General features: G+C 58.0%; 2 protein-coding genes across 2 annotated transcripts; one reads left to right on the top strand and one right to left on the bottom strand.

The window, feature by feature from the left end:
- Positions 1 to 2,814: 2,814 nt before the first annotated feature.
- Positions 2,815 to 6,986, top strand: SYNGR2 (synaptogyrin 2). The gene is made up of 4 exons (XM_067547166.1): positions 2,815 to 3,375; positions 4,385 to 4,622; positions 5,251 to 5,390; positions 5,620 to 6,986. The coding sequence occupies exons 1-4, from the start codon at positions 3,274 to 3,276 to the stop codon at positions 5,815 to 5,817; spliced, it is 678 nt and encodes a 225-aa protein (XP_067403267.1). The 5' UTR covers positions 2,815 to 3,273; the 3' UTR covers positions 5,818 to 6,986.
- Positions 6,987 to 7,758: 772 nt separating this feature from the next.
- On the bottom strand, positions 7,759 to 12,133 carry TK1 (thymidine kinase 1). Its single transcript, XM_067547165.1, has 7 exons — positions 12,025 to 12,133; positions 11,801 to 11,832; positions 11,038 to 11,151; positions 10,430 to 10,523; positions 9,935 to 10,024; positions 9,735 to 9,854; positions 7,759 to 9,579 (listed from the first exon to the last, which is right to left on the bottom strand). The coding sequence occupies exons 1-7, from the start codon at positions 12,088 to 12,090 to the stop codon at positions 9,394 to 9,396; spliced, it is 702 nt and encodes a 233-aa protein (XP_067403266.1). The 5' UTR covers positions 12,091 to 12,133; the 3' UTR covers positions 7,759 to 9,393.
- Between the last annotated feature and the right edge of the window lie 467 nt (positions 12,134 to 12,600).

Consider the following 12,600-nt stretch of genomic DNA (forward strand, 5'->3'; position numbering starts at 1 on the left):
GGGTGGCAGGCAAGGAAACTCCCCTCACCAATGACTGATTAGTTCCGAGGCTCTAGATGCCCTCACAATTAATGAATAATATAGCACTCAAATAATCCCTTCACACTGCCACCTACTAACCCACCTCCTCCCCCTCCAGCTGACTTGCAGACTGGTGCTGGGCCACGGGAAGGCCGGGAGGGCAGAGATCCAGGTGCTGCGTGGCTCTCCTCCCATCGCCCACACCCATCTCAGGAGCGAAACCCCAGCTGAGCAGCAAACCCTGGCCGCTGACTCCACTGCCAGCTTCTCCCCCCGGGTCACTCAGGAGCCTGCGAAGGGCACAATGCCTTGGCGGCTGTCCACAGCATGAACCCCCAGTTGCATGCAGGGACAGGAGAGCCCACCCACCGAGCGCTAGTGCTCTGCATGGCCCGGTTGGGAGCTGGCAGCAGTGGGAGCCTGGGGGCTGTAGATGTTCCTTCGCTGCACTGGTGGAAGGTGGCATGTGGTCAGCCCTGGAGATGGAGGCCTCGGTTTATCTCCAGAAGGGATCTGGCCCGGACGGCAGCAGCAGAACTGCTTCCTGGCACATGGCCCCATCCCTGCCATGGTCGCTTCCGCAGCCATTCCAGTTCCGGCCCTCTGCGGACACTGCCAGCAAAGGGGCCAGTTGTGATGGCTTTGGGATGAGGAGTGTAGGAACCAGGCAGAGCCCTTCCCCCACTCCTTCTTGCTAGAGCAATGAACAGCTGCCAGATGGTGAACAACTTCTGGCCACTCCTGGCCGAGTCCAGATGAGGACTGGTAACCCAGCGACGAAAGGCTCTGACTTGACTCCCCATCTCCCAGACCTGGGTTGGATGGGAGCTGGGGGCTGAGAGGCCAAAGGCTCTGAAATGGGGCCAGCCAGACCCTGAGTTTAGGGCCAATCTGAGTCCATATTTTCACCTGAGCTATATTCTCTTGGCTCCCTGCAGGCCATAGTGTCTGGAGATGGTATCTATCCCCATCTCCCAGCAGAGACAGCGCAGGAACTGATGAGCTAGCTGGCAGAGACAATGGCTCTGCAGAGAACATGGGCAGAGGGAGGTGGAATGCCAGAAGCTCAGGTCTCCATCCCTGGGACAGCTGCCCTTACGCCAGTAGGCCTGGACGGCTCGTTCTGAACAGGGATCACATCAGAACATACAAATGGCCACACTGGGTCAGAGCCATGGCCCAGCCAGACCCATGTCCTGTCCTCCCGCAGCGCTAGGTGCTGCAGGGGGAGTGAACAGACCCGGGCAATGGCTGAGTCCATCCCATCGCCCAGCCCCAGTGTCCGGCAGTCAGAGGTTCACTCGCGCCCTGGACCATCCTGTTTAATAGCCATTGGTGCATCTGTCCTCCTGGAACGGATCCAGTTCTTTTCTGAACCCCGTTATCGGCTTGGCCTCCACAACATCCCGTGGCAGCAGGTTCCCATGCCGTGTGTGAAGCAGTGCTTCCTTGTGTTCCTTTTAAACCTGCTGCCTAGTCATTGCACAGGCTGAGCCCTGGTTCTTGTGTTGTGTGAGGGTAAATAACACTTCCCTGGTCACTGTCTCCACACCAGTCATGAGTCAGGGATGCACAGATTCTGTTGGATCCCGTCTGAACCACCTTGTCTAAGATCAACTGTCCGTGTCTTTTTACTCTTGCCTCCTGTGGAAGCTGTTCCATAGCCTGTCATTTCTGCTGCCCTTCTCTGTACCTTTTCCAGTTCTAATATATGTTTTGCAAGGGGGTGACCAGAACTGCATGCAGCATTCATGGTGTGGGGGTACCATGGCTTTGTACAGTGGGATTATGATGTTTTCTGTTGTATTAGCTACCCCTTTTCTGAGTCCTAACGTTGTTAGCTTTTTTGACGGCTGCTGCACATTGAGTGGGTGTTTTCAGAGGACTACCCAGGATGTTTCTAAGATCTCGTTCTTGAGTGGTAACACTTTGTATGTGTAGCTGGGATTATGTTTTCCAGTGCTCATTGCTTTACATTCATCAACACTGAATTTCATTTGCCATGTTGAGATCCCTTGGGAATTCTTCACACTCAGCTTTGGACTTAAGTATCTTGTGTAATTTTGTATCATCTCCAAGCTTTGTCACCTGTTCACCCCTTTTATAGAGTTCACCCCTTTCATTTATGAGTAAGTTGAACACTGGTCCCAGTACAGATCCGTGCGGGATCCAGCTATTCACCTCTCTCCCGTGAAAACTTCACATTATTCCTACCCTTTGTTTCTTAGCGTTTAACCAGCTGTTGATCCAGGACAGGACAGGACCTTCCCTCTTATCCCATGACTGCCTGCTTTGCTTAAGATCCTTTGGTGAGGGATCTTGTCAAAGGCTTTCTGAATGTCCAGTGGGTCACCCTTGTCTACGTCGACCCCCTCGAAGAATTCTAAGATTGGTGAGCCCTGATTTCTCTTTACAAGAGCTACGGTGACTCTTCCCCCACCTGTCCTGTTCACCCGTGTGTCTGATACTGCTGTTCTTTACTACAGGTGTGTGCGCGCAGAGCTCAGGGGAAGGTGTAGGGCTGGGCCTGGCAGACACCCTGCAGGATGGTAACATCAACTCCCTCCCTCTCCCAGGAAAGAGAGACGGAACCTGTGAAACTCCAGGCCCGCACCTAGTTCTCAGGGAGCATCTTGTCCCCGCAGCGGGCTCCTGGGCAGGGCTCTGGCTGCAGCGGGGGAGGGAGACTAAAACTTACCCCCCACTCCCGGATTCCTGTTTTCAGCCTGCGGCCCCAGTCCACCAGAGCCCCCCGGGCCCCCCTTCGCCACGGGCCTGTCTGGGCTGCCTGCACTGGGAGGGCTCATGCGACTGGCCTCTGCCCCGCCCCGCCTGTAGGGCGGATGGAAAGAAGTTAACCCCCAAGGCCGCGGAGAGGCGGTTCGCCCCAAAGCCCGCCGGGCCGGGCCGCAGGGATTCCAGTGCTGCCCCCTAAGCACAGCGCCTGGCCGAGCAACGTCTGCAGGGGACCGGCGGAGCGAGGGGCGCAGGGGGCAGACCAGGCCGGGGGACGCCGCTGCCCGGCCCCGAGGCAGTGGGTGCACCGACCCGCCCCGCCGAGCCGAGCCGAGCCGAGCCGAGCCTGTCCCGCACAGCCAGTCGGCCCGGCCCGGCCCGGCCGCGGAGCCGGACGGCAGCGCTGAGTCAGCGCAGAGCAGGCCGGGCCCCTCCCTCGGGGCGGGGAGGCGGAGGCTCAAGCCGGGGCGGGGCGGCCCGGAGTCCGTGTGTCCGTCCCGCACCAGCCGCGGCAGCATGGAGAGCGGCGGCGCCTACGGAGCGCCCAAGGCCGGCGGCACCTTCGACCTGCCGGGCTTCGTGCGGCAGCCGCGGGTCCTGGCGCGGCTCCTGTCCGCGGTGAGCGGGGCCGGGTCCCGGGGGTCCGCGCCGCGGGTCCTGCCCGGCACCTGCTGCCTGCGGACCTGGGCCGGGCCGGGCTGGAGGGTCTCCCCCGGGGGTGCGGGCGGGGGTCGGAGCAGCGGAATGGGCCGGGCCGGGCCGGGCCGGGGTCGGGGCTTCCTGCTGCGTGTCCGGCTGCCCTGCGGTCTGGGCTAGCGCCGCGCCGCGGGCCGGGGCCGTAGGGCTGGTGTGCGTGGCACGGCCCGGCACGGCCCGGCCCAGAGCGCTGCCCGTGTCCGCCCTCGCGTGGGGAGCGCTCGTGCCTGGCGGGCCGTCGCAGTTACCGGCGGGGCCCGGCCCAGCCCGGCCCAGCCCAGCTCCGTGGGAAGGACCCGCCCGCGCTGCTGGGCGGCCGCAGGCTCCGGTCATGAGGCCGTCAGCTGACGGCCTTGGCTCGCCGCCGTGAGCCGGGGATGACAGGCACGTGAGCGAGCATCGCTCCCTCCCCGGCTCGGTGGGTGGGTGGGTGGGTCGGTCCCCCAGAGACGCCGGGGCCTTGGCTTTAGGGCGGGAGAGCTCCCCAGTCAGCTCGTGTGTGATCCCTCTGCAGCGAGGCAGGCTCTGGGGCGTGCCTGGCATTGGGCTCTCTTCTGAATGCAGTGGGTGCAGTGCCCAGTTACCGCCCAGCCCCGCCCAGCCCAGCCCCCTTTCTGAGCCAGGCCCACTCCCTGCTACCATCGCTTCCCTGAGGTGAGGCCTGGAACCACCCTGGCCCCTAATTACAGCTGAGTCACTTCTGCCAAATCCTGCATGTTGGTGCTGCCCCATTCCAGCACACCGGGGCTGCCTGCTCTGGACTGGTGGTGGGGCCAGCGTGGCAGAAGTGCCGTCTTAGCCATTTCTGCATGGAATGGACGGGGTGTGGCTGCTGGTTAAGGGCTCCCCTCCTCCCCCCGACTCCATCTGCCCCGGGTTCTGAACAGGGCTCTAGCTGACACCAGGACTGTCGCCTCTGCTGCCTCCCCAGCTGTTCTCCCTCATCGTGTTCTCCTGCATCTTCGGGGAGGGGTACGTCAACTCGCCTGACTCAGAAAAGCTCCACTGCATCTTCCACCACAATGAGGACGCTTGCCGCTATGGAATCAGTATCGGTGTCCTCGGCTTCCTGGCCTGTGTCGTCTTCTTTGTGGCCGACGTCTACTTCCCCCAGATCAGCAGCGCCACTGACCGCAAATACTTGGTCATGGCCGACTTGGGCTTTTCAGGTAACAGCAGTGGTGGAGCTGGGCCTGGCTCCGGCTGGCTGTGCACGAAACCATTTGTAGGCCAGAAAGGGCCGTTACAATCATCTAGTCTGATCTCCTGTGGGACACGGGGCAGGGAGCTCCCCAGAGCTGGTAGAAACACATCCAGTGCTAGGTGTGCTCCTCCAATGACCACACAGTGGCTGCCCTTGGCCAGCTCCTTGGAAGATTTTCTTTTCAGTGGCCCACTCTGGGTTAAAGGGAGGTGCTCTGACCTCCTGGCCCGGTGCCCACTGTCTGCGGGGCACTGCTCCTGGCTGGAGGAACGTGCCTCTCATGGCTGAGCCTAGCTGTGACACCTCTTCCCACCAGCTTGCCAGAGCAGAGGGGTGTGTGGCTTCGCACCTAGCCAGCTGGGGGTCAGGGAGCAGTGACTGACTCCCCTAAGGGAGGGGAGGCCTTGCAGGTAGTGACCTCAGCCAAGATGTCTCTGCACAAGCTTGCTTTGGCTCAGCCCCCGAGCCAGGAGTTGGGTGACATGAAGCTTGTCAACGAGGGGCATGAAATTCTTTGAGCCAGAGCGGTGATGGGACTGCGCTGCATTGCTCTGCATTGCGCCCATTGCTCTCTTCCTCCCTCCCCCCCACAGCGCTCTGGACCGTCCTGTGGTTCATTGGCTTTTGCTTCTTGACCAACCAGTGGGCTAGGACGCTGCCCTCGGAGGTGTATGTGGGGGCTGACTCCGCCCGAGCTGCCATCGCCTTCAGCTTCTTCTCCATCTTCTCCTGGGTGAGTGGCGTGTTCCTGGCCAGCTGCGCTCGGGCTCCGTGGGGCTTACGTCTCCTGGGGAGGGGTTTGGAGAGAGTGAGGGGCCTCATATCCCCATCCGCCTGGAATGGGCATTATCCCTGCGGCCTCCTGCTGCCCCGATAGCCCAGGGTCGGGCTCTGCCGGGGTGAATCACCCTTGGGACCTGCTGAGGAGCCTGGCTTTGCTGACAGCTGCTCTCTCTCCTTAGGGTTGGCTGATCACCTTTGCTTTCCAGAGGTACAGGATGGGAGTGGAGGACTTTACTAACAGCTACGTTGACCCCACCCCTGACCCTTCAAACCCCTACTCCATTTACCCCAAAGACAGCCACGACAACTACCAGCAGCCGCCCTTCACCCAGCCTGGCGGGGCCATGGAGGGCTACCAGCCCCCACCTGCGTACTGAGCCCTGTGTCTGCACCACCTAAGTGTCCAGCCGGGATCGCTGCACAGGTGCAGTTCTTCTGTGGGGAGTGGGCTGTATCTTGCCTAGGGGTGTGTGAAGGGCACCAGGGCTTTGGAGTTAGCATGTCCAAGGCAGGGGGAGGCTGCCGATGTGACTTGCCCTCTCCCCACCTAGAGCTGCTTGCTGGGCTGGCTCTGCCTCCCAGGAAATCAAGTTCTCTTGACTGGGGGCAGGGCCTCCCTCTTGGTCATTGGGCCTAGCCCTGTTGCCTTTCCTACGCTGCTGGCTCAGATTCCCCAAAGTGCCACTTTCTCACCCTTGTAGCAGGCGTCTTAATTCCCAGCCGCCACTTTGCTCAGCAGAGCGGTCGGTGTGGTTCAGTGCCTGGGCTAGCAGTCCTGCCTCTGTGCTGCGTAATGGGGTGCGCAAGAGGTTCCTGTGCCTTTGTCCAGTGCTGCTGCTGCTGGCTGAGCGTGGTGCCAACGTGCAGCACTAAACTGTGTGTAAAGCTATTTGTATATAAAGCTTTTGAGTTCACTGCTAAGTCAGGTGCTGTGCTTTGCCTTGTCTCCCCCCTCAGAAATCTCCAAGGGATTCAGTCGTGGGGGGAGGGAGAGGGTGTGATCTTTGGATGAGCTGGCCCCAAGCAGGGGCTCAGGCTGTAATGCTCTTCGTCAGCTCTCTAACTGCTGCTGAAACGTCTTCCTGGAATGATGATGCTGGGGGACTGAGCAAGGAGGGGGAAGTTGAGCAGCACAGTTATCTCACCAGTACAACCCCTTCCTGCTCACCCTAGACAGGTACAGCACATCGGGGCTTTTTTGGGAGAAGCCACTTCCGAGCACAGCCTACTGCAGTCTGCTCAAAACCACACACAAGCTCGCTCTGCAAGTGGGGCCAGGGGCTGCAGGTTTCTCGGCCTGCCCCTGAAACAGATGTGCAGGGATTGTGGGGGGAGCTGTTCTTCCTTGTGTACACAGCCACTCTTGGCTTTGCTGGGTGTGTATAGTCTCAGGTTTTTGCTTCCCAAATGCACCTGTTTGCGGAAGCTGTGTCTGGTAGCCACACTGGGTAGGTGAGGTGCAGCCCCAGCTGCCAGCCCACGACTGAATGTGTTTTAAATGCTTGTTTATCATGGTGTGGAGATGGAATAAAATCTTTTTCACTTACAGCTGCTGCTGCCGCCTTTCTGGGGCTGGGGAGCACTAAAGTAGTTTAATGGGGGCTTTCCTTCCCCCACCAGCTCTGTGGGAGAGGCCTCTGCTCATGCTTTGGCCAGCTGTGATGGTTCTGCCTGAGAAAGAGGGGAGCTTCCTTCCCCTTTTCCCTGGGGAGGACAGGAAGTGGAGCACTTCCCTATCCTGTTCTGCCTAGAGCAAGTCTACATCCATTCCTACCAGAAGAGTAGGCATGCATCATCACTGCACCTGCCTATTTTTAGCAGAGTGTCCCCCACATCTATTCTGCTCCTGGAGGGAGGGGGAGTGAGAGCCTTTATGCAGCCAGGCAGCTCCCCTCAATAAACCATGTGCTAGAGCAGCCATTTCAGCAGAGAACCAGCACAGCTCCCCCAGGAGGCCGTAGGGAGCAGTGAATGGGTGTGGAAGGAATGCACATTACACGTTTCATTAAGTTGTTTAATTTAAAAATCACCCCTGCGGTTACAGAGGCCCACGTAAACATTAGGTAGCTGCCCCCACTAAGGGATCAGCCCCCCTCCTCTACTACCTGAGCAGGAGGGCAAACGGCACAGCCTTAAGGACATTCAGCATCCCTTTTTAGTAAGCAGCTAGAGAACAAAGCAAGAATTCTTCAGTCACAGCGTGTAGCTCTTCCTAGCCAGCACGAAGGGGTATTTAAATAAAGGCACAGTATGGGCAGCTGCCATACTACATAGCAGGTGAGTGTCAAAGACAGCCTGCAAGTGTCTGCTGGGTTGGCATAAATGTAGCTGCTTGGAGGGGTTTCAAGGCCAGTGGTTAACAGAAGGCCTTCTTGGCTCCTGCAGCCCAGACTAGCTGCTGTGTCAGGCAGGTTAGAACTGGCTCATTCTCCGGGGAAGGGCTGGTCTGGGGATGACCAAGCACAAAGGTGGGGCTTCAGCCAAGAGGCTGTTGTGGGATGAAGAAAGCAGCAGGAAGCCCCATAGAGGAAGGGAAAGAGAAGATTTGCTAAGGACACAGGAAGAAATGTAAAGACGTATACACAACATGGCACCATCAAGTTCCAAAGTGGAGGCCCTCTGACTGTTACCTTCTAGAGACCCTCACTTAAGCATCTGGTTCTTTGGGCAAAGACATCCCTGTGGGAATTAAAAATAGTGCTAGTCCAAGGTAGGGTTTATATTTACTACAAAATAAAGGGTGGGGCAGTCACGAGCAAGCTACTCCCAGCCCTTGCCTGCACTCATCTTTACTCCCTTTTCACCCTGTGGAGAAGCAGAGCACATCTTTTCAGTCAGGACATAGGAATTTTAGACTCCATACCTGAAAACCCTTCTTAGGCAAGTAGGCAGCCATGAGACATGGCACTGCAGAACTAGGCTCCACTGAAGCAGATGCTGCTGTTTAACATCTGCCCCAGCTCCACCTCACCTCAGGAGACTGCCTTTTCAGTTAGTCTGTATTAGAAGCTTGGTCACCCTCCAGCAGTGGTATCCATTCTCCACCCTCATTAGGGCAGCCGTCAGGAGACTCAGGGAGAAGCAAAGCCTTACTCTGAGTTAGCTGGGTTTTTTAGCTCGTACTAACCCTAAAATCAGCACATCCTCTACTGCTGGTAACAGGAGAAGAAAAGGGAAGGGAACCCTTGGAATGGGACAGCCATGATTTACAGTAACAGTGCAGTAACTTAGCAAGTTTAATTAGAGAAACTGGCTTAAACTGGACTGAGCCAAGTGTAAGAGGTGGGGTGCAGGCAGCTTCATAAGCATTGTTAGAGGAGAAACTGATGCTCAGGAGGGAGGATAATGGCTGGGGTGTAGTGACAGCAGAAGACAGTAATAATAGAAATAGGAGGACTGAGGCTCTTTACCTTAAAATGGAGTAAAAGGCTATATAATGAAGGGGCTAAAGCAATAAGGTCCCCCTGTCCCAGTGTCACCTAGAGACCAGGCATCCCTGGGCAGCAAGGCAGGCCTATGAGCTGATTAGGAACAGGCAAGATCCTTAAGAACATGTAAAAGCCAGCAACAGTGTGAGGGAGGGAGGTCAGAAGTGCTAACAAGGAGTTACTGTGAGTTGGGAGGATTCATTACTCAGAAGCCTGGACAGATGGGTGTCACTGGGAAGTCCCACATGCTGAGACAAAGGCCTGTTGCAGCATGGCTACCTCAGTGCCTCCTGTTTCTTGCCCGATGTTCCCTGGGCAGAGGACTTTCCCCTTTGCTGCTTGCCTGATTCCAGTTCACCATTATTGTCCCTTCTAGGTGGAAGCTTGCCTGGTTCGTTTTAGCTCAATGCACACAAGCAGCAGTTCAGTATGGCAGGTAGAGCTGGGGGGCCACGAGACAGCTCTGGGCTGGAGGGGAAAAGGAGCCCTAAAGAAGCCTCAACTGTAGTCTCTAGCCGCCTCCCCTCAGTTTGCTGGGCTCCACTGCATCTGTCGGGAAGCCAGGACTTTTCGGGAGGTTATGACATCCAGTTGTTTGGCCCCCAGAGGCAGATTCTCCTTGTTTTCTGGCCCAGCCAGCTGAGGGCGTTTCCTGAAGTAGCAGACACGGCAGACAGAGTGATACTTGTCTGACCCTCCAATGACTTCAACCTGGCAGGAGAGAGGAGGTGGTGAGATTCCTTCATACCAGAACATTAGAAGGGGAAGCTCCTTCCTCTTGGATAAACATACCCTGGGCAGCTCTTTTCACCTCAAAGGTGTCTTCAAGGTCCTATTAGAATGGCCGTTGTTCCCTAGACTCTTACCTCCCTCTCAGCTCCCAGACGTTTAGTGTATGAAGCTTCCCGGTAACACTCCATGCACACAGCATTCAGCTTCACCACACTCTCTGCCAAGGGGACCAGGTTCAGGATGCTCCCAAATGCCTGCAGCAAAGAGACAGGCAGTTTGGTATGGGTTGACAACTCAGGAGGGTCCAGTAACCCACTGCTGAAGGAGAAATTACCTTCCTTTGGAAGGTCCCATCAAGGGCAGCAACAATTACAGTCTTCCCTGCATTGGCCATCGCCTCACAGAACTCCACAATGTCTGGGAACTAGACGGAATAAAGAGGACAGCTTCAGGAAGGAGAGAGCAGAGGAAGGAGTATGGGCAGTTTCAAATGCTGGCAACAGCCTTGAATTCAGAAGTGTCCTCACAACAGGAGGGCAGGGCACTTGGTAGGAAGCTCTAGCTACATTATCTGAACAAAGGGGATATGGGGAGTCTTCGCAGTTTAGAATAAACAGTTTTAGCTGCCCACAGGACCCATGATGAGAGATGGCACAAGACCACAAATGTGCAGAGTTCTTGTCCAGCCACAAGACCATTTTCCCCCTTAACATGGAGAATAAGATCTTTCTAAGTGTTTCCCCATCCTCCATGGCATGGAGCCCCTCCAAGGCAGATTTGCCTGTTATGGGACAGGAGACAGCAACAGAGACAAGCACTGAGAACTTACAAACTGGCCTTCGTCAATACCAATCACAGCTGAACCTAGTGCCTCCTGGTGCACATCTTTGAGACAACAGGCTGAAAGAGCCTCCATGGTATTCCTGCAAGGATCAGCACATGGGGAGAGTCATTGGTCAAGCATATAGGAGGGAGCTACTAAAAAACAAGGGCTAAAGCATAGGTAACAGCTGTTTTAAGGCAGGTCTTCATTCCTGGTTTAAAACCTGTGCCACTAATACATGTACAGCTGGCTATAAGGAACTCCCAACCCAGTGGACTGTATAGAACAGAGAAGACAACTCGGACATTTCAACTTTAAACTTGTAAGCAGAGTTCATAAAACATAAGCATGGCCAGACTGCGTCAGAGCAATGGTCTATCTATCCCAGCATCCTGTCTTCCGACAGTGGCAATGGCAGGTGCTTCAGAGGGAATGAATAGAACAGGTAATCATCAAGTGATCCAGCCCATCAGCCATTCCCAGCTTCTGGCAAACACAATAGTTTCTCTCTAGTTTCCCTTGCTAGAAGGAAAGAGAAAGTCAAGCTACAGCAACACAACAGTCAGATGATTGTCCTCCCTGCTAACAGGGTGATATCTAGAACAGCAGCTCACCTGTCATGTGTGGAGACCCCATTGGTGCTGTAACGAGTGTCCTTAGCATACTTTATCACAAGGCACTTGTACTGTGCAATCTGGAATCTGCGGACGCGGCGCATGAGCTCTGTGCTGCAAGATAGTCACAACAGTCAGTGACAGCATACCATGGGGCTATCACACGTGCAGGAATGGCTATTATCCCAAGGATCTTCCCACATAGCATTAGTGGCAGCAAGAGACAGTGCGGTCTAGTGAAGATGAGACAACAGTGGGCTCACAAGGGGAACAGTTAGACCCATGAAGCGGTCAGCCTGTGCGCGCCACTGTTGTGACCCGTGGCTTCTCCCCACCCACTAGCAGTGATTAGTCTCCTGTTCACCGACACCCACACAAACCACCTGGCAGCAGCTTGAGCTCCACTCACCCACCCGCGTGCCCTGAGGGGAGCACATTCGAGCCCACCCTTGCTGGCTGAGCCCCCCTCAGTGCAACAGCTCTGAGAGGTCTGTATCCCCAGCCTGCAGAGTCCGCCCGGGCAGCGCCCCACGGCCAGAAAAGCCCCACGGCTAGTTAGCTACGGCCCCGAGAGGCGGGGCCGGGGGCCAAGCGCTGCTGTGGCAGGCAGCAGTTCCACCCGCCCGAGGGGCAGGGCAGGGCAGCTCACCCACCGGGACTGTCAGCACAGGGCTCCCACCGGGGCCCGCCGGCCGGCAGCAGGATCCCTGGTGTGTGCAGACCCCCAGAGCCCCCAGACAGCGAGAGCCCGACAGCCCCGTACCTTTTCCCGGAGAACATGGGCCCGAAAATCACCTGCGGAGACAGGAAACGGCGTGAGACCGGGACCGGGACCGGGACCGGGACCGGGCAACCCCCCCCCCGGCCCGGCCCGGCCCGGCCCGCGCACAGCCCAACGCGTCTTCCCGCCAACCGGCCCGACCCGACCCGACCCCCCTCGGACCAACGCGCCCCCCGCCCCCACTCCCCGGGCAGCCAGGGCCGCACCTGGATCTGGCCGCGCGCCTTGGCGGGCGAGCCGGGCTGCACCCCGGGCACGTTGAGGCAGCTCATCCCGCGCACACAGACAGACAGACAGACGGGACTTGCCGCTTCCCTTCCCTTCCCCGCACTGCGCGTGCGCGGCGCCGCGCGCCCTTAGATAACGCTGACGCTGACCAATCAGGAGAGGCCCCGCTCCCCTCGGCGGCCAATGAGCGCCAGGGCGGGAGATTTCTCCCAAGCCCCGCACAGCGAGAGCCGTGGCGGGAGCATGTCCCGGTGCATGACGGGATTGGTACCTCACCGCCTCACGGGGGCTCCTCCCTGGTGCGGGATCCGCCCCGCCCCGCCCCCCGGCCGGTCACCGGTGCGCTGGGGACCCTCACCCACCCCGCCCCCCGCCCTGAGCCCGGCCCCCATCCCAGGGACCGGCCCGGCCCGGCCCGAGGCAGCGGTGCTGCAGGACTGCCCTGAGCTGCTCCGTGCCCCCCGGGGGTTGCTGAGCCTCGGTTTCTCTTTCGCCGGGGGACCCGAGCCAGGCGCCGGGGCTGGGTGACGCGCACTGGCCGCACCCCGGCGCGA

This window comes from Emydura macquarii, unplaced genomic scaffold, assembly GCF_026122565.2.
Source record: "Emydura macquarii macquarii isolate MOO-44397 ecotype Brisbane River unplaced genomic scaffold, CSIRO-AGI_Emac_v2 contig_1230, whole genome shotgun sequence".
Taxonomy (NCBI): Eukaryota; Metazoa; Chordata; order Testudines; family Chelidae; genus Emydura; species Emydura macquarii.

What these genes read in the sequence shown, in the direction of transcription:
- SYNGR2 (XM_067547166.1), top strand. Translation starts at nt 3,274, where the DNA reads ATGGAGAGCGGCGGCGCCTACGGAGCGCCCAAGGCCGGCGGCACCTTC. An exon ending in TGGCGCGGCTCCTGTCCGCG is followed by an intron (nt 3,376 to 4,384) that starts GTGAGCGGGGCC and finishes CTGCCTCCCCAG; the next exon opens with CTGTTCTCCCTCATCGTGTT. An exon ending in TCTTCTCCATCTTCTCCTGG is followed by an intron (nt 5,391 to 5,619) that starts GTGAGTGGCGTG and finishes CTCTCTCCTTAG; the next exon opens with GGTTGGCTGATCACCTTTGC.
- TK1 (XM_067547165.1), bottom strand. Translation starts at nt 12,090, where the DNA reads ATGAGCTGCCTCAACGTGCCCGGGGTGCAGCCCGGCTCGCCCGCCAAG. An exon ending in AGGCGCGCGGCCAGATCCAG is followed by an intron (nt 11,833 to 12,024) that starts GTGCGGCCCTGG and finishes CTGTCTCCGCAG; the next exon opens with GTGATTTTCGGGCCCATGTT. An exon ending in GTATTGACGAAGGCCAGTTT is followed by an intron (nt 10,025 to 10,429) that starts GTAAGTTCTCAG and finishes TATTCCGTCTAG; the next exon opens with TTCCCAGACATTGTGGAGTT.